This window comes from Lepidochelys kempii, chromosome 8, assembly GCF_965140265.1.
Source record: "Lepidochelys kempii isolate rLepKem1 chromosome 8, rLepKem1.hap2, whole genome shotgun sequence".
NCBI classification, from domain to species: Eukaryota; Metazoa; Chordata; order Testudines; family Cheloniidae; genus Lepidochelys; species Lepidochelys kempii.
The window spans coordinates 74,855,144-74,881,259 of record NC_133263.1 but is presented as its reverse complement, the minus strand read 5'-3'; the positions used below and the strand labels follow the sequence as shown (position 1 = coordinate 74,881,259).

General features: G+C 40.1%; 1 protein-coding gene across 14 annotated transcripts in view; it reads right to left on the bottom strand.

The window, feature by feature from the left end:
* EVI5 (ecotropic viral integration site 5) overlaps nt 1-26,116 on the bottom strand; it is a 155,701-nt gene that overhangs the window by 10,837 nt on the left and 118,748 nt on the right. For 13 of the 14 annotated variants that reach the window (XM_073357054.1, XM_073357050.1, XM_073357053.1 and 10 more), the window contains one exon: nt 24,612-24,707. The exons of the other annotated variant lie outside the window; for it this stretch is intronic. In XM_073357054.1, coding sequence (XP_073213155.1) covers nt 24,612-24,707 — 96 coding nt within the window. The remainder of the gene's footprint in view (nt 1-24,611; nt 24,708-26,116) is intronic. 14 annotated transcript variants of the gene reach the window in all.

Genomic DNA, 26,116 nt, shown 5'->3' with positions numbered 1-26,116 from the left:
CAGTAATTTGCAGGGCAATTTTCACTCAAATGCAGGATCAAATGCAAAAAATCAAGGGCAGATGTTTGAGGAGAGCTGTACAACCGGTCCTTAAATCAAGACGCTCCATAAATGAACCCAGAAATGCATATTGCACCTTTCCTCTATTAACCGACTTTCCATGTAAAGATACCAAATGAACAAATATTCTTAATACCAATTTAAAGGAAATTGTACAGTATTTTGATTCACTGCAAATACTACATGCTTTCAACTATATTGGACAGAGTTCAGGCTGTGGTTTTTATTTCAGTGACTGCATTTCCTGTTTAACTTACTTTTTAAGTTAATATTAGCAGCTGCATCCTCAAGCCAGGATATTATGCCAGGAACTTTAACTTTAATCTTAAAGTTTGTGGGAATTTACTTAGTTTTTAAGATGGTCCCTGGGTCTGTAGGACAGGAGCCTTGTTCTTACAAACTCCAGATGGTCCACAAGAAAGGGGACCCTACCAAGCTGATCATAGGAGATGCTAAGTCAAGGGAATGTCCCCTTACTCTGCTTGCCAGTCTCCTACTAACCATGGTCCTGAAGCACTGTTCTGTGGAGAGAGTCCTAATATACCAGACTCCCTAATGTCTGCAAGACAAGAGTGCTGTTCCTGCAAATGTTTAGCTCCTCAGGATCAGTGCTCCTTTCTCTCACAGATTTGGAGAGCAGCTGCCCTACTGTCCATTCCTTGTTTGAAGGACTGGAGATCTCTTTCCAAGTTTGAAGGACTAGAGATCTCTTCCTGCCCCACAGGAAGGGCAGATATGGCTGGTAGAAGGATTGGGGGAGGGTGTCAATAGAACCAGGGGAAGAGCCTGCCTGCTGCTCCCCAGTCCCCATAGAGGGGTTTGTGGGAATGAAGACTCCTTCCCTGTCTGCTCTACAGGAAAGCAGATTCCCCTTAGGAAGTAACAACCCTAGTAAGGCTTGTGAGGATGCTGGGTGGCTCAGAAATGCCCAGTGAGCTAAAGGGTTAGGAGAATTTGGTGTCAAATGAGCTTTTTATGACTGGAGGCTCATCAGCCCCTCTTACCAATGAATCTGTGGGGTTTTCCCCTTCTGCTGACTTCAGAAGTCCACACGAATGGGAGAGGGAGGAGATGTGGCCCCCCGATATTCTCCCACCACTCACTTCTTGCTTTCTCCAATGCCCTACCGAGTCCCAGATTTTAAATCTGGGGAAAGTTAACTGCTTACGGGCTGTCTGAAGTCTGCATTGAGTAGAGATCCCCAGTGAGCCTTAGATCTCTGCTGGGGGAGTCCAATAACATAGGTGACAGCTCTAATTAGGTGTCACTTTCAAACATATCCAAAAAAACCTAGTAGCTCTATTGTTAGGGTGTCCTTAAGGAACAATTTTGAGTCCCTTCAAATTTTTTACGAAAATTCTGTTTTAGCCCAGGGTCTAACTTACTTATTGAGGATATGATGATTTTTATAGCAGGGACCAACACTGGGCTTACAATACAAACTCTGTTATACCCTAAATATGGAGTACAGTTGTGCTGCTGCTCCATACAGTCTGTCCCTTACTACTTCCTGTTCAGGTCTGAACAGCCTCTCTTTCCTGTCCAGAAACTTAAAAAAAATTGTTTTATACAAACATTAGTAAATTTGTATAGAATTCTCTGCATGTTGCTGGAGAACTGAAAAGAGACAGCGGCACCACAAAAAGCTAAAACCGCCAATTTTCCCAGCTGTCAGTTGATGGGGGAGGAGATGCGGAATAAAAGAAGGGAAGTGAAGACCTGATATTTGTAATGCATAGAAAAATGCAAAAAAACCAAAAGACCGACCAAGTAAAATATCTGGGGAAACTTAGGTAGCCATGACATCTCATAATAGAGCAGTAAAAAGCACAAAATCATTTCCCCACCCCACCCCACCTCACCCCAGTAATTAGCCTTAAACCAAATAAAAATCTTCACCTCATCCCATTTAACTTTATATACATTTATACTCTGCAGCACTAGGATTTTTTTCCTTAGCACATGTCCAGATTCCAGCTATGGGATTATCTACAGCTGACACCATGAACAGTAATTGTAGCTTTTTAAAAAGGGAAACTGCAATGCTATACATTAAAATTTTAATCACAGTATCTAATTAAAGAGTAGAATGAGTCAGTAAGTGTGTCTAAAAGCAAATAAGCAAACTCGAAGCTGCCGCTTTGACAATCTGATACATAGGTATTGTAGGTTAAAGACAGGAAATGCCTTGATCATGCATACTAATGCTGTGCGGCAAGAGACTTTCAAAACTTGTTTTCAAAACTTTTTGGGGTTAACAGTGAATAATACAGCACTAAACAGTGTTATAAAAATACAGCTAAGGCATAAATGACATTTCTTGTCTCCTGTAAGTATTAAAATGCTGAACGGCATTTTTTTTTTTTTTTGGGTCTTACACTTACTTCCTAGCAGAGGGTTCTGTCTGATCTATCAGTGAAACGGAAGTTCCCATTGACCCCCATTTACACTGGCCTTTAAACAGAGTTCAGCAATAAGATTTGAACATGAGCTCAGCTTAGCTGTTTGGCTGGTTAGTGTGGCCAGAGCCAAGTAGTTTAAAGAGTGCATTCGGGCCCAAATTAATACATTTGAAAAGTTAATTGGAACTAAAGGCTGGTATTCTTGGAGTGAGAACCCAGCATCATCCACCATGAAGGAGATACTCAGTGACAGGCATTTCTAAAAAACAAACAATGAACATTTGTTTTAAGAGATATTTAGTAAATAGAACCAACTGGCTAAACAACTAGGCACTGCCCTTTATTAATGGGAAGTACAGACAGTTATCTAGTAGCATATTCTATTTGAGGATTTTATAATGCCACTATCACCATAGTACCCAGGCACCTTCCACCTAAAACATATTAGCAGTTATAGAATCAGAATTGTAGGGCTGGAAGGGACCTCAAGAAGTCAGTCCATTCCCCTGCCCTCACGTGGAACCAAGACCAGCCCTCACAGGTGTTTGTCTAACCTATTCTGAAATACCTCCGAAGACTAGGATGTGACAACCTACCTTAATGAAGTCTCTAGAGGACTTCATAGGGTGCTTGGCTGTTCTCCCCTTTTGGGGTATAAAATGGTTTCTGGGGTAAAGTTTGATGGGGGGGGGAAGAGTGGCAAGGGGCAGACAGAAAGTGCTAGCATTGTGTCATTCTCATTATGTCAGAAAGTCTCCCCCCCTCAGCCCCCCAAAAAAGGAAGGCTTTACAGTATTTCCTAAAGGTGGGAAGACTCTGGATTTGTTTAATTCCTTCAGGAAGTTTGTCCCATAGCCAGATCCCCTTGACTAATTATACTGTGTTCCTAGCACTCCCATGTTTCATGCTGGGCTTAGTGACCTGTACTGTCCCAGAGGAACACAACTGTCTTGTTGGTTCACAGAATGAAATTCAGTTTTTCATGTACCCGGGGCTTGATCCATTAATTGCTTTGGCAGTTAGCATAAAAAACCCAACAACTTTGAACTGGCAACAAACTAAATGGCAGCCAGTATGACACTAGAGCTTGAGTTGCTATGAACACATCAAGCCCATAACATGGAGGCAACAGACATTCTGTAGCAGCTGGAGCCTGCGCACTGTTTCCACATTCAGCTTCCTATCAACATGACAGGTTCTCTTTAAAAATGCAAAGATGCTCTGGATTGAGATAATTTCAGTTTACTTGTGAACAGTGGGAGTGAAAAGGGTAACAGTGATAATGGAACTGCAACCATGATGAATGGTAAAGATATGCAGTTAACCCCTTCGGCCTGTGATTACCAGCGTGATAACCATTGGTAACTGCTCAATTCTCCAATTTCTGAAGGATGATCCAAAAAGTAATTTTCTTTTCTAAACTACTAATTTGAAACAAATGCATAGTGTTAACAGTGGCACACAAACTGAAATACTAATGCAAATGAACTTTGCTGACCATATCACTAGATGGTTCAAACCAGAGCAACACGTCATAAGCGAACAGCAAAACAGTAGCAACAAGTTTCCAAGATTGAGTCATTTCAGGCTTATTTTTATAGCACCTATTTAGTACATTTGGCCTTTTCATTTTGTATTCTCAGGTTCTGGAAATTGTAGTTTTGCAATAAAGAATGCCTTCCAGTGGCTGTACAGGATGGCAGGAATCATGCAACTGTTTGTAAATTAATTAAAACCCATGACATTTTATGTAAATTTTAAAGCATAAAAAAATCTCATCTCCAGTTGCCTTCTAGTTTTGTATTTCAGATTGTTCTGCATTTGTTTTTACAACTATGAATATGAGATTTTTTTTTTTATAGAAAGTGGTTTTTACAGCTTTATCAGTTATCAAGGGCTCAAGAGCCAAAAGGAAACAAGATGCTAACTCTGTGCTCTATATCAGCTTTACCAAAGCCTAGGCTGCTGTATTGTAAACGTGACAAAGATTAAAACTAGCGACAAATGTTCAGACCAGAAGGTTTCCAGTGAATCAGAACAGGAAACCAATAAAGCGATCAATGGGAGGTCATGACCTCTTGATCACTGCACTACATGGCTGAAAACTCTGGTTTTGATCTATTGCCATATAATCCAATTAAACTTTGAAATTCTACAGCAAATATGTGATTGAAATAGTAGCAAAACAGTGTTGAGAAAGATATACTTTACTTTTAAGCTGCCCCTATTCATAAAAAAGTATCTGGTCATTACAAACCAAATTTAGTTAATTAATTTTCCTAAAAACTGGAAAATTTGTTGTAATAAAACAATGATCTTTTTAAAAAAGTTTTCAGCTGATCTAGCCCTGGGAAGGTGCTGTGAACTAACTACTTGGTAGGTGGAAGGAAAATTCCCAGAATCTTTTCCTACAAAAGGTTCTAATGCAAGTGTTTATTTGACGTAAGGAAGTGGCAACAAAAATATTTTAAAACACTGATCACACTGCAAGTACCTGTGACACTTTGGCCAAGGAACTATCTGCACATCTCTACTCCCCTCTTCCTGATAGCTGGCACCTATAAATAAAATTACTGAAGCCTCAAGCATTAACTAGAAGGTACTGGTTCGCACAGAGGCTGAGTACATACATATTATGGACATAGATACGGTAGTTACAAGAAGCAATCACTTCACATTTTTGCTGTCTTTTTAAAGCCAGAGTTGACCCTGTATTCTTAAATTGGCTAGGACACAATTGCTTCCTACCCCAAATAAGGGTTCTACCCACCATGGTCGCATCACTATGATCAGGGCCAGTCAGACTTTTAGGAAGTTAATTGAGAGGATTCTTTGGGATAGGAGAGTGAGCATGCATCATTCAGTGGTGTGCAGCCTCACTGCCCTCAGCTTTTTGCTAAAGTGGAACCCTACTGTTGGTGCTGGGATATGTTGTATAGTTGCCAACATCCCATGTATGGTTTACAAGGGAAAACTGTTCAGATAAACTAGGGTAACTAGGCCTACTAGGGCCTCAGTTACTGGAAGGTTGTGTACATTCTGGTGAATTGTAAACACTTTGTGATCCCTGCCACAACTCCAATGAAAATTGGAAGTTCACCTTTTTAAAACAAAAAACAAACAAAAAACAAACACCCCTGCCCACCCCTACTTCTCCCCCCTCACCTCCAAGAAAATTCATGCAGAAAGTTCAGGTGACTTGACTAAGGCAAAAAGCAATCAGTGTTAATGGTAGTATTAGAATGCAGGACTCTCACATTCTTAGACCTATGCTTAGTTCACAAGACCACGTAGCTTCATGCCAATGAGTTGCCTTTATTTGTGATCAGAGGCCACGGTGGCTAGTTATGGGAGATGGCTCAGTTGCGGAGGAATTTTAGAGTGGCCCTAATGACAGCAGCAGCCTCAGCAGAACCACTCTACTGAGCTACACACACACAGCAGTCTGTTGTAAAAACTGGGGAGTGGAAAGCTCACAACTGGAGTAGGCCTAATTGGTGGAAAGTGGATAAAGGTTCATAAGTTTTCCCAATGGACTGTTACATAAAATGGTTTAAAAAAAGATGCAAAAAAGAAACAGACTGACTTAATTTAAACAAAGATCTCCTGATAACACTCAAAGAGTGTGTTATGGTCATATTTGGTAAACAAGAGGAGTTTGGAACCAAAATTTAGGCCTAATTGGTGGACAAAATCATTCAAGGATTGGCTATTCTGATCATCACCCTTTAGTGGCCCTTAAAGAGAGGCTCTGAGGGGGAAAAGGGGGAGCACTATCACCATTACTACAGGCCCAGCAGAAGCATTTCTCATGGTGACACCCAGACCTCGGCACACCACTGGCAATACCTGACCATCAGTGCTGCAAAGACTCCAGCCAGATACATGCAAGATCCCGCTCTGTCTTCTCCCTTGTCCTCCTTTCCACCCTTCCCCTGCCACTATTTTCCTCTGGTCCCATCTCCGATAGCTTTTCACTTGATCCTGATATCAATTGTAGTAACAGCAGCAGCATAACAAGATGAGAAAGCACAGCTAGCTCTGCTCAGCCTGAGAAGAATCAATGAAGGACAGGAACCTGACCAGATCAACCAAATGTTGCCCCTAACTAGGGAGATGAGGCAGGGTCCAGAAGAATAGCTGTCATGGACAACCTGCCAACCCAAAGCATCCTTCCATGATGGAATAGCCCAAAATCAACAAAAGCCTCATTTCCCCCATATTTTACTATTCTCTCTTCCCCCCAACTTTTGGTGTTTGTTCTGTTGAAAGTAGGGAAGTGACTAATCAATCATTCCCAACTCAAAACTGAACAGAACAAATCCTTTCTTCCTCACCAAGGACTGCTTGACTGAATCAGAGACTAACCAATATTCCTCTCTAAAAAGAGACTGATTGTTAAACAAAATCTTACTCAATTTCCATTTCAGTGCTTTAGCTTTGTTTTGATTCTTTACCTTGCATGTCTCAACCAATAATATTCTAACCTTTGACATTTCCTGGTTTATTTGCCAAGGCATCTGTACTTGGAACCCTGAATTTGTTTAAAAAACTCTTAATGTTGTACAGTGACAGGGGCATGTTAACACCTTTAACTGTTTGGGCCCATATATTCCATCAACAGTGATAAAACAGGTCCCTTTTCCTCCCTGCAAAAAAGAACAAAAATCAATGGACATTGGGCAGTGGTTTCCATGGATACCAAAAAGTCCACGTTGGGATCCATAGATAGTACAAAGAATAATCTGATATTCAGAGGAGTCAGTAAGAAATTTTTAACCCCAGTTTACATCAAGGGTAGGCAAAGTTTTTGGCCCGAGGGCCACATCTGCATGAGAGGAAAGTGATCAGGAACAGCCAGCATGGATTCACCAAGGGAAGGTCATGCCTGACTAATCTAATCGCCTTTTATGATGAGATTACTGGTTCTGTGGATGAAGGGAAAGCAATGGATGTATTGTTTCTTGACTTTAGCAAAGCTTTTGACACGGTCTCCCATAGTATTCTTGTCAGCAAGTTAAGGAAGTATGGGCTGGATGAATGCACTATAAGGTGGGTAGAAAGCTGGCTAAATTGTCGGGCTCAACGGGTAGTGATCAATGGCTCCATGTCTAGTTGGCAGCCGGTATCAAGTGGAGTGCCCCAAGGGTCGGTCCTGGGGCCGGTTTTATTCAATATCTTCATAAATGATCTGGAAGATGGTGTGGATTGCACTCTCAGCAAATTTGCGGATGATACTAAACTGGGAGGAGTGGTAGATACGCTGGAGGGGAGGGATAGGATACAGAAGGACCTAGACCAATTGGAAGATTGGGCCAAAAGGAATCTGATGAGGTTCAATAAGGATAAGTGCAGGGTCCTGCACTTAGGACGGAAGAACCCAATGCACAGCTACAGACTAGGGACCGAATGGCTAGGCAGCAGTTCTGCAGATAAGGACCTAGGGGTGACAGTGGACGAGAAGCTGGATATGAGTCAGCAGTGTGCCCTTGTTGCCAAGAAGGCCAATGGCATTTTGGGATGTATAAGTAGGGGCATAGCGAGCAGATCGAGGGACGTGATCGTTCCCCTCTATTCGACATTGGTGAGGCCTCATCTGGAGTACTGTGTCCAGTTTTGGGCCCCACACTTCAAGAAGGATGTGGATAAATTGGAGAGAGTCCAGCGAAGGGCAACAAAAATGATTAGGGGACTGGAACACATGAGTTATGAGGAGAGGCTGAGGGAGCTGGGATTGTTTAGCCTGCAGAAGAGAAGAATGAGGGGGGATTTGATAGCTGCTTTCAACTACCTGAAAGGGGGTTCCAAAGAGGATGGCTCTAGACTGTTCTCAATGGTAGCAGATGACAGAACGAGGAGTAATGGTCTCAAGTTGCAGTGGGGGAGGTTTAGATTGGATATTAGGAAAAACTTTTTCACTAAGAGGGTGGTGAAACACTGGAATGCGTTACCTAGGGAGGTGGTAGAATCTCCTTCCTTAGAGGTTTTTAAGGTCAGGCTTGACAAAGCCCTGGCTGGGATGATTTAACTGGGAATTGGTCCTGCTTTGAGCAGGGGGTTGGACTAGATGACCTTCTGGGGTCCCTTCCAACCCTGATATTCTATGATTCTATGATTCTATGATCTGGGTATGGAAATTGTATGGCGGGCCAAGAATGCTCACGGTTCCCGGCCAATGGGAGCTGCGGGGGTGGCACTTGGAGCACGGGCAGCATGAGGAGCCCCCTGGCTGCCCTTACGTGTAGGAGCCAGAGAGGGGACATGCCACTGCTTCCGGGAGCCACGTGGAGCCACAGCACGTGCAGAGCAGAACAAGCCCTAGACCCTGCTCCCCATCGGGAGCTTGAGGGCCAGATTAAAAAATCTGAAGGGGCGGATGCAGCCCCTGGGCTGTAGTTTGCCCACCCCTGGTTTACATCATATTAGGATTTCAAGGATCTTTTTGCATTTTTTCTTGCATGGTGAAATCCATGATTCTCCTTCATATTTCTCCACTCTCAATGTTTTGGATGGGGAGAAACGGTAGAAAGCCATGGGCCCAAATCCCAGCTAGGTGTAAAACTACCATAGATGGTATACTTCACAACTTGGATCTGTACTTTACAGAGGTAGGAAGTGAGCCCTATCAATCCCTACTGAACGATCAAGTTAGAAAGACTCGAATAGTGATGCTGGAATTTGAGCTGCAGTGCTCTCTCATTGCCCCTTGGTTGGGAAGACGGAAAACTAATTCAAGACACAACCTTCTGAAATCACTATTCAGGTTCTCCAAGAATATGCTGAGAACACCAATCACAAGGGGGCAGTGAGGAATTCAATCTTAATATTTTTTTAAAAAGCAAAAATTACTACAAAGTTCTTTAATTATAACGCAATTAGCAAAACAATAAGAGACCAGTGTTTTACTACCTATAAATATTAGTCTAAAAAGTGTTGTGTTGCTCATTAAGATGGCTCTGAGCAGCCCGCTCAGAAAACAAAGTTTTCATTAAAAGCCATTTTAAAATGTGTGTTTTAATTTACATGTCAAAAAGTGTCCTCACCTTATCAACTTTCAGACTGCTGTCTTGAGCAAAACAGAGGAAGCTCAAAATACAGAAATTTAAGACTAGATGGTTTCAATTTAGCAATATTATGCTAACAACATGTAACTAATACTGTAACAAATGGCACTTGTCATGCATTTACAATGTACATAATGAACTCACTCCATTAGATGCTGTCCCTCAGTGAAGGAGGAATATTAGCAGAGTGCTATCTGGAAGTGTACACTGCTTCTGTCTACACTTAACTGTTCAACAGCTAAAAAGATTTCTGTATCTGTGGCTGTTAATTCAGAAAGCCATACAAAAAACAGTACAGAAAAATATTAATAAGAGAACTACATCTCCCAAAAATGACAATCTCAGCAGAAAAAGGGTTTATGAAAGTGGGACTTTGTACTTAAGCTATAGCATCCCTATATCCGCTTTAGAGGAGTCTGAGGAAACAACTGATGTTAAATGGAACCAGATTAATTTTTTTTAAAAGGTAATCTGTATGCCAAAAAACTATTTACCAGAAAATATTTTACAAGCTACATAATCATGACAATTCCTCAGTACTTTCCTTTACTCATTCAGTAAGTAGCTCCATGTTAAATTGATGAGAATGCAGTTTGGTTTTTTAACATTACATTTTTTGTATCACAGGACTGTAGCTTCTCTTCTGCATGTACATAGCGTCTACGATGCAGAAGAGAACAGCAATGTGCACAAGAATTCAGATGTTTTTTGACTTGCCAAGATAGCTTTGATAGTCCCAAATATACAATACTCAAGGACTGGTGTACTCCCCTGCAAAGTGGACCTAGATTCCTCAGATCTCTGATGCAGTAGATTGAAAAGTCTGTGGCTACTTCATTTCAAAGTTAAAAAAAGGAGGTTTCTAAACATAAAACAAGCACATTAAACTTGTATTTTACTATTAAATCTAATCCGAAATTGCCAGCAGTGAAATAGTTAATGTTGGCACCTAAACCGACATCTTTACATTTCAGTCACATTGAGATGAACAGAGCAGTCTATACTGCCCCAGTACATTGTTTCATGCTGGCTGCAAACTCAGGAAGAGAACACCACATCAGTTTATACTGCTCACATTTGTTAGGTTTTCCTTCAACCACGAGGAACAGAAGGTATTTTTTGTAAGGAAAAGTTAGATGCAGGAGCATAATTCCAAGGCAGACTCTGTGGCCACAGTTACATAGTAGAGAGCCCTGATTATTAGGGAATCAACCTTAGTTTTTCTGCTAAGTGTACCTTAGATGCCAATTTGTGTTAATGATGATGTGAACAGCTAAGACTACTAACTTTCATAAATACAGTGTCTTAGTTCTACAGTAATGCTTTTTCCTCCATTATTTGGTTATGTCAAAAGCAGACAGGTACTAAAATTCCCAGCCTCAAAATACATGATTTCAGCAAGGACAGAACAGCATTAGAGAGAACTATATAATGCTGCTTCTTCATCTTTGGTTTATTGTTTAGAGAATGGGATTTCATCTACACCTTTGACCTTGGTAACAATCTTTATAATTATCTAGTTTGTAAAATGTCCCTGATTCTCAAGGACATAAAACTAAAGGGCAGAGTTACCAAAGAACAAAAAACTTTTAAAATACATTTTATATTTTTATACACACACACACACGGTAGACAAAGCTGCAGCATTAGATTGGGTGCTTGCAAACCACATGACCTCACGAATGCTATCTTATCACATCACAGGTTCCTCAGACTGACCACAACCACTTAAATCAGACTCCGCCAGCACAGAGGCTCTATCTTTGACATGTACTAGTAAAGCAACAGCATTTTTAGCTGGCCAGCAGCCTTGCAAGAGCTCTGCTTGTGGGAGGGCAAATCTGATGGTCTCTTGTCCAACTGTGTTTGCAAGATATGATACAAGAAAAGCACATGATTTATTGCACTATAAACTTCAACCACAAGTTGAAATGCTTACTCTTTGTAAATCTGAGGGCTAACATATTTCCTTTTAATGACAGCATTTGTTATCAAGCAGAAAAACATTTAAATGCAGCCACTTATTTTGAAAGCATTCATCTATAGTAAACAAAAATTCAAACAATTAACATTCTATTTAGAAGGTGAATACTTAATGCAAACAAATTTTATTTGGTTTTGTTTAGAAACATTCATTAGAATCTTAAGTGTTAATAAAAAGATTGTAACAGTCCAAATTTAGATACTATAGTAATGGGTGCAAATTTACAGATTACTGAAAAAACCACTGAAAACAAGAACTGGACCAGTATCACTCTGCCTGGTGAGGGGCTGATAATCTTATGACAATGGCTGTGAGGAAACTAGAACTGCCAGGAGACATACATGCAAAGCTGACATAGCATACATCTACTGTACAATTCCCAGGGTGCCCAAACCAACCAACCTTGTATAATATACGAGGCAAATAGTACACCCAAATGTCATCTTCAGTGGGAAGGGAGATTCAGTCAGTGAGACCAATCATCTAGGCTGACACTCATTTACAGCAGTACGTAGACTGAGAACGTATTATGGGATAACCTTTTAGATGTATTATACTCCCTATACAGGCTAATGTCTTGGGCTTTTGTTTCCAAGGTATCTAAATGCCATTGATAAACCAAATCCAGTACCATCCCAATAGCAATTGCCTACATTGCTTGAGCTATCTACAAGCCTAGAAAGACCAGGCAAATACTACTCTATGTGTGGCACAAGCTGAAACCTTATTTCTAATAGGCTGGAGTTGCTAGATTCCACCTTTCAAGGCAGAAAATATTCAAAGCTTTATAAAATATTTGTTTAAATATTAGTGTGTACAGTTTACTTCTAGCATTAATTTTATAGATTCATAGAGTTGAAGGCCAGAAGGAACCATTAAATCTAGTACAACCTCTTGAATAACAGAGGCCATTAAGTTTCACCATGATCTGTGTAGTGCACTAATATATAGTAGTTTCTTTAATTCTTTACACTGATGTTCTTAGTTTAATTTTCCTTCATTGCTTCCTTGATTAGCTCTCCAGATTTCCATTCCTGCAACTAAAGTTACAAGATGCCCCCTTATCCTCAGCTTTACCCATATTCCAGATTACTCCTTTTGTCATATCTTATGCATTATTTATCCCCGAAGTAATTACTTAAAGGGTCTTGAATTTTATTTACACAAGCAGAATCTTTTAAAAGCATGACATTTAATCTCCAACTTTAATATCTGTTTTCATTAAGCCAATCTTAAAAGTGTTAGATCAACAGGTACATGATCTGACCAAGAGATAATACCTATATCAGAATGTTACTGACTGCATTAGGTTCTTAGAATATAATATCAGATCAATTTTAGGATGAACTGCACACCGGTGGGAGTAGAAAGAGTAATAAATTGAGGGGTCACTAGTTCTCCAAACACAAACGCTTTGCGGGCAAACATGTCAATGCTAATCTTAAATACCACTCCCGTAAAAATTTTATGTGTGTCAGATATTGAAAATGAGAAATTTTTTAAAACTATCTTTCCACCTGCTTCATCTACACTAGGATTTAGGGTACAATTAGAGAGTCTCCCTCTAAAATCATTTCACCAAGTTATTGACTAAGAACTCACTAAAACAGTCTATTCAACTCTGATTAGGGGAACAATGTTCTAACTGTTGTATCTTTTTCCTGAAAGCTTTTTCAGAATAAAAAAAATTCCACTCTGGTCTATCAGTCAGTTAGAAAGACTTAAAAAATTAAAATAGCATGTTTTGTTTTAGCAAATGAGAAGAGTGCTTGATCTCATGTTCACTTTTAAATAATTTTCCTGTCCTACATTTTCATTTCCACTGAAAGAACTAGCACAGATGAAAATATGGAACATGTGCTCTATTACTGGACAGACTAATAGCCTGAGCTGATTTCCTCTACATAGGCTTGTCTTCATGTTACTCCTTTTCCATGGTTCTGTACATAAAATGTGTTGCTAATAAGTATATATTTTTAACAATTTGGAACAGAAGGGCATAGACAGCATGACTTCCATTTTTATGAGAACCCATGTAGAATATGTTGAGGACTCTGGAGAACTAGAACTTACTTCCTGTCCCAATAACCCCTCCAAAAAAGTATGTGGTGTGTCTTCCAATTAGTGCCGACAGAGCAGCATTAAAAGCCATTCACTTTGGGCCTGACAGGTTGTACTAATGTTGGGGTAATGGCTAGACAAAGTGAGGTGGTAACCCACCCTCCATTCTTGGGGCCACATGCTGTTTGCAGAGAATGCCTTCTCCATAACTAAAAGAAATTTGAGGAACAGAAGAGAGGTCATCTCAAGAAACAGTGTTTCAAAACCATTTACCTTTCTTCAGTTATCCTCTCCAGTACCTAATTTCAGGTTTATTAACCTTTGCTTTAAGAAGTTTAGTTGAATTCTTCATTTGCTCATTAGTTTTGTTTTTCCTAGGAATGCCCAAGACAGAAAATCCCTGTAACAACTACATTTCCAAGAATGCTGCATTCAAATTTAAGAACATGGATTTATCTACAGTAGCTCCACTGTGCGCCTACAAAATACACTTAGCAGGACCTGCGAAGTCTTGAACCTGGAAGCCCTTCTTAGCCTAGGAATAAAGATCCAGAAGTTGCTTACACACACACACACCATTCTTTTGCTACCTATGAGGTTCAAGGATGTCAAGTGACTTCCTGCTTCCAAAAATACAACTGCATTGAAATGAATGGGGGATGTAAAGCTTTTCTAAAAATATATATTTTTAGAAAAGATGCAAAAAATTCCTTTATTATAAGTAAAAACCACCAAACTAATTTCAGTAAGTGGTGTTAAACTGCTCTCCGGTTAAGAACAAGTACTGGAAACCTAAACCAGCCTAAGAAAGTTGTTTTGTTTTGTAAGAAATTAAGTCTTTAATGTTAGAAACACCTCTTTAATGTTCACAATCAACCACAGTGGATGTAAAATTGCTGTCTTCAGTGAAAACCTGGAGTCATGAACTTAAGTTTCAGGGCTGGATTAGGGGTTTTTTTAGCTTATCTCACTATGTCTAAATTAAAATTTGTATAGCATATAGGTGAAAAAAATTACTTGACTAACTGACAAGAGCTTCAGAATGGTGCCTGACAGCAAGACCACAGTGTCCCCATTATTATTACTGCGTAAGCTTCTAAATACATGCAATTTCACATAACATTTTAAAACACCTAGCACTCATTCGTACACTGTAGGCAATGAATGGGGGGAGGTGCAGAGCTCCTAGGCATGCAGACACATCATGCCTGCTGCTACATCCTTTTTTAATAGTACAGCTTGCTACCCCCATGCAGCCAGCCAACTTTGTGGGCCAGGGCCAGTGCGGGGCATGGTCACGCTTTCTCTGGAACGTTATACACCCATAAAGGAGTAGGGACAGCAAGTCTGCCTGGCTCCTCCACGTAAACTTGCATAAATGCCCGGCATAATCTGCCTCAGTGTGAAACTAGCCATAAGAATAAAACTAATGGCTCCATTTAAGATACTGCATTAGTATACACAGAAGCTGGCATTTTCTACTGTGTAAGACTCCATTAATTAAAAACAGCAAAAGAAAGCATTTACACCATTGCATTAGTATAAATTCCTTGTGTAATATTTTTAGCTAACAACAATTTCACAAAGTTTTAAGCAGTTCAGTCCTAAATCACAAAACCTGTAAAACGAGAAACCACTATTCTTAAACCTTGCTTCTGTCTCCAAAGGTATCTTGTGGTCTGTCAGTGTAGTTTGCGGGCAAGCATGTCAATGCTAATCTTTCGTACCACTCCTGTAATCTAGGTAACACATTTAAGCCTTGCAACATCCAACAGGAAGCAGACACAGCTGCTGTGTAATACACACAAAGTGACTAAGTATACAGAGGTAGTGCATAAAACACTCCCAGGACTAAGGTAGTTTATAAATCATTTAATTCCATTCAGTGTGAATTAAGAGTGAACACGAGAGGCAGCAAGAACCATTAAACACTGGTCAACATGTACACAGTGTAGTCTCTATGTAATTTTATGCTGGACTGGATGACAGCATCCAGCTCCAGATATTTACTCTGCTGGTTTTCCTTAAGCCCCCAACTTTATTAAGTTGCTCAGATAAACCTATTATAGTCCACTCTTTTTGTGCATAATTTCTTAACAAATGAACTGCTTAAGTACTAGACACCAAAGGAGGCAACAGTTGCTGATACCAGGATTTCCTCTTTAGGGCAGGAAAAAAATGGAAGCTTTTTACAGAGAGGAATGGCTTGGATCAAAAGGAGGAGAATTGCAATGGGATTACATTGGTGAACAGAGATGTCTCATAGGTAAATCAAGAGGATACTAACGGCTTTGCCAGAAGCTCGGTTCAGCCTTCCTGTCTGAATTAGTAACAATTTCCAAAATGCCACCAGATTTTTACACTATCTCAACCTTCAAATCTTTACGGAGAAAATTTATAAAATTGGTGTCCAATGAAGTGACTTAATCAGTAAGGAAAGTAGTATCACACTGCCATCTGATATTGTAAATTTAGATGACTTTCACAGTATCAGTGTTTCAAGCTATCTTAAAATATTTTAAAAGTGGAAGCCCTGGAGTTTTTGCTTTTGACTTTCTTTCTACTATCCAGAGTCCATTACTGTAGCTGTGTTGGTTATCTAGAAGATAGCTGAAGTACAGAATATCGCTGTCCATGTTGCTGGAGTTTAAAGGGATAGCTGTCTGATGCACAACAGAGTTAATGCTTGGCAATATGCTTTTACTGGAAATATCAAGTAAAATTATTAATGGAGAAAACTTTAACAGAGATTGGTGAATGATTTCTAGACAAGTGAACTCAGTTTTAGTAGCAAAAATTTAGTTGCTGTGAAGAATTTAAGGGTGTTTTGAACATATATTCAACATTATAATTAACAGAATTGCATATTTTCAACTGCTGAGTTGGTGCTGAGAGAGAACAGTGTGGGTTTGTTTTTTTGTTTTGTCTTTTTTGGGAGAGAGCTGGGCATAGAAGAGCGGTCCATAATACCGAGTCGTACAAGGTGAAGACTATTGACTGGCTATATGAGGAAACACAGGGAGATCTGCGGCTTATAAGAAGTGATTTTTTTATATCTATAACTTTTACTGTATTTGAAAGAATAGAGAAAGGAGTAAACTTTTTCAGTTTATTTACCTCCCACATTTAAAAGCGATGTGTGTGTGCGCATTTCCTATGTATACTAGCAATTTCCTGACTGTGGGGGTGTTTTACCCAGCAACAGGGGAGGACAGGCAATGTGAATTTACTGCAAATAAATCTTTTCAGTCTAGACCAGAGATCGCTTGTGAACTTTTGATTACTATGTCCACATACGTTACAAAGCAGCTGAAACGCAGCATCACTATGTAAGCCTTGGAAATGCACCACTGCCTCAGTCAAGACACTGATGTTTTGTGCTCTAGAAAATTAACAGTTAAAAGAACCACACACAGATAGGATTAAACCCAAAGGATTCCTCGGCCACGAGAAGATTTATCTGAAGTCAGTCTTTCAAAATGATCCATTAATTTCAAATGATCCATTCTCACATGCTGTAAAATACTCTGGCCTAGAGTGTGTTTGGAAGAAGCGAACAGTCCTCCTAAAGAAGAGGGTGGAGGGAACAGTAGAGGAAAATAAGGAGGCAAGTAAGGGGAGAATGGCAGACTATAGAACTGGGCAAACAAACACAGTATTTGAAGATGTCACAGGATTTGGGAAAAGGGATGTAGCGCTTGTCAGCTGGATCTTTTGCACATCTCCTTGTCGGAGGCTATACTTCTGCCCGAGATGTAGACAGATTTTGTTTTGTGAGCTCAGACTTGGAGGTTTTCCAACCTCTGGTAAGCATCTACAGCAGCAGTCTTGAACCTTCTGAAGAGGATTTCCATGGATGCTTTGAAGCCCTTGTTTTTACCACCATAAGCAAGAAAGAATATGATTTCCTAAAGGATGTGACCTAATCAAGCTGGATTTGAAGGCTATGCAGATATCTAGACAGTGCCACCTGTGATCTCTTGAGGATGAGGTGGTCTAAGACAACAAAGAAGGAATATGTTCTGGTTAAGATGGCAGGGCAAAACCCTTGTAAACAATTCTGAATCTCTCTTGGGGGGCAGGGAAACTGTAGGAAGGGCTTTTTAATGGATGAGGCATTAAGTTCAATAGCTCATCTGGCAGTCACAGCAGCCAAAAAGGCAAGACTGAGGAAAAAGAATAAAGATGGTAGCCATTCATTCAAAGGTTTGGTCCTGACGGTGATTCAAGACTAAAAGTTAAGCTTACAGTTGCCAACAGGTATCTTAACAAGATGATAAAGTTTGGTAATTGTCTTCAGGAATCTGGTGATGCAAGCAAAAGATGCTGGGGACACACCATGTAAGAGCTCCCAGGGAAACAACTTTGAATCAAGAGGTAGATGCTCAGTCCTTTGATAAATCCAGAAAAATTTTGAGGTAGGATTTGGTGCTCACATTATACTAGGTTCCCACCACCTTACAGATCCAATAATGAACTTGAGGTGGAGTCATTTCTGGCGAAAGAAAGAAATCCACCATGGCATCAAAATATCCAAACTTTTAGAATTCTACACTCAAGCTCCAAGCCGTTAGCTGGATCTTGGCATTTCATTGAGCCTTGCATTAGGATTCCTTCTGAGAAAAGTAGCTCCCAAGAAGGGGAGACATCTCTTGGAGTCAAGGGAACCAGGGCCAGAGAGTCCTTAGGAGGCTATCAGGTTCACCCCAACCCTGCCCAGTCTAATCATCTTGCTGGAATCACCAAGAGGCAGAAGAGGAGGCAAGGAATACATCAGATCTTCTTCTTTCGCATGGCTTCGGTAGGTAGCAACAATTACAAATTTATATCTAAGTTTGATGGCCAGCACATTTCCGCAGCAGTGAGCTGGTAAATGTCCTTCAGGCCCCTGGTGAAAGAACAAAAGGAACATTCAGATATGATGTGCTCTATTGTTTGTGCTTGGTGACCACAGTCACAGAGGTGTTTGCCTCATTTTCCACTTAATGTGGACAAACCCTCTTCTCCCAAGAGATGTCCTGATGCGATTCAATAGGCACCAGTCTTTCCAACATGAGAAACCACCAGGTTTTGCTTTAACAGGATCAACGACTAGCTGTTTGAGTGGTCGAAATGCTCCATGAGACTCTCCACTGAGCCTCAGCATCAAAGTTAGGTGTAAGGATCTTGATACAGTTCCATAGACAGTTGCGGGATTTTAATCTCGTTTTTGGTGGATTCTGCAGGTCATGGTGCAGTGGGATCATCGTATTTGCATTGACATGATTAAGAAAGTGAGTTGTCTGAGCAGCTCTTCTAATCTGTGGAGGCTGGATGTGCAATAGGACTGGGAACCAGTCAACTGGAGTAGATTTGAGCATCCCTGACACTATGTGCATAGCATGACTGAGTTGAGTGTCAAGGAGTTCAGTGTGACTGCTATAAGATCACACTGGTGCACAATATTCAGCTGCAGAATATACCAAGGCAATTGTTGCAGTTCGTAAGGTCTGTGGACTGGAGCCCCATGATGTTCCAGCCAATTTTCTGATAAGCGCGACACGAGACCTGACCTTATCGCAGGAGTTCGAGGTGTTGTCGAAAGGTCAAACTCCGGTCCAGTGTAACACCAAGATACTTTGGATTAGCTTTGTGGCGGATGCTCTCACAGCAGAACTGCACATCAAGTTTGGTATTAGCCATTTTATTGTTCAGATGGAAAGTAGTTACCGGGGTGTGTGTGTTGGATTAAGCCTAAGTTTCCAGCATTGGAAATAATCAGCCGTTGTGCGAAGATCTCAGGTTAGGGTGCAGCTGATTGTATGGAGGCTTGTATGCTAAACAGCTAGGGCAATATCATCCGCATACATGAATTTCTTGACTCCATCGCTAGTATATCCGCGGTGTATAGATTAAAAATTACTGGGCCCAGGACAGAGCTCTGAGGGATGCCTGAGTTAATGGCCAGATCAGTAGACCAAGAACTCTTAAGGTGTACCTTAAAGCGGCAGTTCCCAGTCATTGCTGCCAACAGACAGATCGTTTGCTGGCAGTGAATGACGCGGGAGACCTTGAGGAGGCGGACCTGTCTCCAGACAGTGTCATATGCAGAGGACAGATCAACAAGGGTGATTCCTGTCTTCAGTTTACGTTGGAATCCTGACATTCGGAATAGTTGAATGAGAAGGCATCGGTCCTCCACACCCATTTCTTCCAGTGCCTGGAACAGACAAGATCCAAGGCTTTTGTTTTTGCAGAAGGCAAATAAGAATTTAGCAAGCATCCCATCTGATAACACTTGGTGGAGAACCCTACTGTTCAATTCCCATTTCCTTGAGGAAAGGTTGTAAGGGTTGAGTCAATGGGCTTGTGTGTTGAGCTTGCCCTGACAGACTGCTGTAATGCAGAGTTGTTTCTTCTCTGCCCAAAGGAGGATTCTGGAGGATGCCTCCTATACAGAAGAGCATCAGGTCCCATCTGCCTGTCTACATAAGCCTTCGCATTCCTGTTGTCTCACCATTAGGAAGGCAGATGAGGTTAAGAGAGGAGAAAGGCATCTGAAGGCATTCCCAATGGCTCAATTCAGGCAACTGATGTTCTTTGTGCCTTCTGTTGAACCATCTCTCTTGGCAAGAGTATGACAGCATGAGGGCTCCCCAAACCCTGAGAGGCATCCATACCAATTCTGATCATGGCTGGGCCCAACAGAAGCTTTATCTAAGAGCTAATCTACACTAGAAGAACTACAGCGGTGCAGTTGCACTGCTGTGGCACATCTGGTGAAGATGCTCTATGAAGAGTTCTCTCCCATCAGTGTAAATAAATCCATTTCCGCAAGAAGCAGTAGCTATGTCGGTGGGAGAAGCTCTCCCCGACATAGTGCTATCCACACTAACACTCAGGTCAGTGTAACTTACATCATTCAGAGGGATAGCTTATTCACACCACTTATTGATGTAAGTGGTAGTATAGACCTGGCCTCAGTGAGGCTCTTAAACCTATAGTAGCTGTGCAGATGTGCTAATGAATGGCCTTAAGCCAGGACAAAAAGAGGGTTTGAAGATGGAAATAGAGGACATAACTCCTCCTCAAAATACTGTGATGCTATATTTTATCCACAGGGTGCCTGAGAAAATAGTACCCTCTATTGGGGAGCAGGGGTGGGGGGAAGAGGGAAGAATCTTTTTAAAAAAGGATGGTATTTGGTGCTGTCCTCTTAGGGACAGCACCAAACTTTTACTGCTTTTTCTTCAGGAGAAGATAAAGGGAAGCATAAACCTTAGGAATGGATCTTTCTATACACTACCTCCTCCAAGAAACAAAGCACCTGAGACACAAGCTATGTCATGCTGAACAGGTTTCCCTTGGGATACCTTAGCAGGGGAAGCACCTCCCTGGGTTTTCCCCTCTTATCCTAGCAAAACCTCACAGCCTTTCAGAATCCAGAATGTTTGACACCAGAGATACTGATGCATTTATCCTGAATCACTCTGAGAGGAAGCAGAGTTCCTCTTAGAGGTTTTTTGTTTTTTTTGTTTTTTTTTTAAAAAGCTATATTGGTCGCCTTATTTTATTAGAAGGGGACCCAAAGGAGGACCAAGGCAAATCCCAGGATCCTCTGCAGTGCTGGGGGAAGAGGCAGCTGGCTGGTCACTAGAACTGTGGCAGTGGGCTCTCTCCAAGTATAATCCCCACAGTAATTATAAGGAACAGTTTAGTGACTAATGTAACTTCCCAAACATCTCATCTAGGAACACAAGTCTATGGGTGGACTAGCACACCCTAGAAGGCAACCCCCAGTGGGCCAGCTATTACCAGTGTTGAATGCCATGCGGCTGAAGGCGAATGACGAAGAGGATGGGGTACGAGAGTTCAATAGCTTGGGATATTCAAAGGGTTAGGGTGGATCCCCTTTAGCCAGTGTCAGTCATATGCCACAGGCCCTTTTTCCATGTCCATCCCTCCATAAAGCGGAGTTGCTGAGAGAAGGGGTTTCCTGTGGCACAGAACTAAAACTGGAACTGTGATTCAGTTCCAGGGCTTACACAGGAGGGAGAAGTTAGGCTGCAGAAGTAGCTGAAGCGCTGGTGCCAATGTGGTAACACAAGTCAGTCCCCTGACAAAAGGATTCTACTGAGTAAAATATGATGGTAAAATGACAACTTGGTAGGTCCCAACACCCAGATTCAGTAAGGTACTTAAGCACCTATATAATCACATAAGCAGTCCAGTGGGGGCAGGTGTAGGCCTCTAAAGTTAATTCTCACCTGAGATGTTCAATTTTTAGTACAAATGGGCTATCCTGGGGCAAAGATAAATCTCTCAGAACTTTTTCCAGAAATAGTATTTAGATACACAAGATTTAGTTTAAAATAAGATTTGTTCTATAATCTGATGGTCTGAAACACAGCAATTCAGTATAATTATTTCTGCTTAAAATGAAGTTTACCTAGATTTTCTGATGCAAACCTAGATTTACCAGATAAATACCTGTATTAGCTTAGCTTTCCCCCCCCACACACATAGTAACAAATACTTGTGTCCATGCCCATATTCCACCCAGAGTCGAGTCTAACTGAATTGAGCCAGAGCTTCAGTTGATATAAACTGGTAGAGATTCATTGACTTCAGTGATTCTATCACTTTACACCAGCTGAGGATCTGGCCCTTAATCTCAGTTTTTCTGTACGATAAATAAAACAGCATTTACATTCATATAGAGCTGTCTAAAAATGTTACCAAAATGATTTTCCAATGGAAAAAAAAAAAAACCCTTTTTGCAAAACCAAAATTTTCTGAGAGAAATTTTCAGTTTTGCAAAAAAAAATTGTGTTCCATCAGGACAAAACATTTGAAAAAAAATTAACTTTTTCATGGGAAGGGACTTCTGTTTTCCAGTCAGCTCTAAGTTTGTACGCTTAATTTAAAGTCATGTAGCTATAATGCATTAAAAAGGAGTAACTTCACAAAGTTTCTGTGAAGTCTGCTTAATCCCAATGAATGTGTTTTACATCAGTCAGCTGAATGGCTGTGGTCAGCATATCACGTACAACAATGCCCTATCTTCAGGAAGATGAATTTGCAGGTTTATTCTTAACGTTTCTATAAACTTTTAGAGAAGTAGACCCAAAGATCAGTTAGCTAAAGGAGAAAGTTTGTAGCCATTGTTGGGCCATATAGAAAGAGGGCCTTTCTTTTCAGTACAAAATTTTATAAAGGATTGGTCTATAGTTTTACAGGTACCTGCTAAAATATATTAATCTTAAAGAGGAAAGATTAAACACTGAGGATCTGAACCATCATTTTTGCTTCATCATTTTGTCAAGACACTCTTGCATTAAGATTTTTTCTGCAAAAACATACATGCAAGGAAAAAAATTAGATTTATCCAAAAAATGTATTTTAAGAGTTGATACTAATGAACAAATAAATGAACAAATAAATTCATTTCCAGTCACCCACTAGTAGAGACTTAGAACCTGTGTACATGATGTATTAGTCTGCACCAGAGGACTGCAAGTGTGCACTAGCATGTTGCACAATAACTGGCTCACATGGAAGCTGTGGGTGAGCACTAAAAGTTCCTTAGTGTGCATTAAGTTTCATCTAATGTAGTTTGCTACACTCAGGAATAGCTTTGTCAAAAATTTTGCTTAGCCATTCAGCTTTTGCAAGATATTGGACAAAGAAAAGTTAACTTCAAACGTCGTTCTTCCAAAAACAGCTGTGCTGAAATTCATTGACTTCTTTTCACCCATTCCCATTTTCCCAGAACTTGTTCAGTCTTAGTTACAAGTTTAACTAGTCAGCCGTTCCTTAGATACTCCTAACATTTTTGCAAAATATACCTGTTCCAAGGATTCTGGAAGTAATTCACCTTCCCTTAAAGAAGGTTGAGGGCATAAGCAGGTTGACTGTATCTATTTAAACATAACATTCTTTAATGCAGGGTATTGATTTTAACTTTATTTTTAAGTGAGTTTAGTGCATGCTAAAGGTGCTGGATTGATGGCCCTAGAGACTGAAGTCCTTTATCTACAGTACAGACAGCAGTGCAAGATTCTCCACTATATTATAATCCTCAAGGGATGGGTCCTAAAAAGGTTGAGCCTTTTAAGGTTGTGTTTACTAGAGTAGTTTGTACACGTTACAAAAACACTAACTGCATCATGGTAAGTAAGTGGTGTGATTATTTAATAGAAAGAACACTAGAACAGGTTGCATTGCTCTACAACTTTAAGATTTCAGCTGACTGTATTAAACTTGTTTATTTGGAAAGTGTATATTAGCAGTATTTAAAAAAAAAAGAAGCAAAGATGACTATCTATCTAAACACTCATGGTGCAAAAGAGCCACAGGCATATCTCCATAATGTTATGAGATGACACAAATGAACTATACCAGTAAGAGTCCTAGTTATACAAGCCTTTTGTGTTTAAAATCCTCCAGAATCTTTATAGTTAACAGAAAATTACTAAAATCTTTATATTAAGGAAGTCTGTCAGGAATTTCATCGGTTCAAAGTTGTGGCAATTTTTAAAACAAAGAAATCTGTTAACTGACATTAAGCAAGCATCCTTTTTTTTTAGCAATCTCAGTAATACTTCCACTTAAAGACCTTTCCTCTCAACGGTAAATACCACAAAGTACAGTTTAGTTTAATTTATTTCACCTTAAAAAGCATGCAAATAAAGAATTGAAGTTATTGTAATGCTAACAAGAGCTTCTAATGCAGTGTAACATTTTCAACACATGATTAACTATTGCTTATTATACACCTTTCCTAAAAGCTCATGAGAATTAGGAAAAACGCAGGTAACGTTTTTGGGTCATTTTAACATTAATAAAAAGATTGACAAAATGTTGATACCTTATTTTTAACCAATATTCACTAAATAAACTGGAATGTAATTTTTACAGTGTTAGGTGAAAAAAATATTACTATGGAAAAAGTTAAATCTTTAAACTGCAATAGGTCCTCATAATCAGCACGAACTGCTATGCTGTTACAAGATACAAGATATAAATGAGCAAGATGACAGCCTTTTTTTCATCACTTACCTCATCATTCAGCTCTGCTATCTGATCTTTCAGTTCTCTAATATACTGGTTAGAGTCAGAGTTATTAAGCTGCCCTTGAATTTTTCTTTCTTCTTTCTGTTTTTTATAAAGAAAAAAAGAAAGAAAGCTTGTTCAAAATCTTCATGCTTATAATACAGTCTGATTTCAGGAGACTGACAATCAGGGGTTTAAGACAGAGCTTTTCACTTCTAGATCATGGATTTAAATCTCACCTAGAGTAGCAGTAACTGAATAATGTCACCATCTGAAGACGGTACAATGGCCTTTGTGAAATGAGTTAGTTGTCAGAGTTTCTCGTGATCAGCAACTCCCCCCCCCCACACACAGAGCGCACCATAACCTATTCTCTGCAGAGAATAATAAGGGTCTGAAGGCTTAATTAGCATACACTGAATTAGTCCCCTCAGTATAGGGTTGCGGCACACAGGCAGAGCTCTGTGGAGAAGTTTGAAGAGTTAAAGCTTAGTGTGTGGAAGCCAGCATATAACCAAAATAAGTCCATGAACAAAAGGTTCATGTAAGTGTGATCTCTCTCTTCAATGCAACTTCTTAAAAAGTAAAGAATATCAAGTTTGGGACACTTGTTAGCTGTACCTTAATGCCAATACAACAGTTTTCCACTGATATTGAAAGTTCTGCATTATCACAAGGAACTTCCTTCTGCCTTCAAATGACAAGGAAATGTAACCTGGCATATCCCTGCTTTTTTGGATGTGTCTAGAGGATATCACACTTGTCACACCTTAATCACTTTTAAATGAAGTTTTTGACTATGGAATTTCATTGTTGAAGTGTAGGAGGGCTTCAGGGAGTATGAAGGGGACAGGGATGCCCTCAACCCCTATGGTATATAGGGGTATGGAGGTGTTTGAAGTGGAGAAGTCAAAAAACCAAGTATGTATGGGAGAGGGTTGGTAGGTCTCTACACTCCAACTCCCTTTTGATAGTGCCTGCATCCTGGGGTGGGAGGAACCTGTCAATTGTCACATTTACTCCATAGACCGCTACAGCTCCTAAAAACAAAGGAGTGTTGATGTTTCGGAGGCCTGAGAGCTCGCAGCACTAGAGCTCGTAGTTTCTCTCCAGAAGAGTTCCTTCCCCACTGCTTTCCAACTGAGCCAAACCTATAACCTCGTGGGAGAGAAATAGGGTGGAGCAATTTAAATATTTTTTTTTTTTTAGTTATTGAATTAAATTAGGTTGAGACTGTCAAAATAATTTGAAATTTGCTATTGCAACTTTAGATTATACCTTTATAATGAACTAAACTATGAATGCTTTTTATTAACATACTACTGGTAGCATCTTATTTGATTTTTACTAACCTACTATAGGGAAAAAACAAACATTGAAAATTACTTCCCTGATTCTGAAAATTTAAAGAAGGAATCTTACTTACCTTAGTAGTCATGTGTTTAAAGTTAAGCATGTACACAAAATGTTTACAGCATATAGCATTAGAGCTATTAAAAACTTTTTAGTGG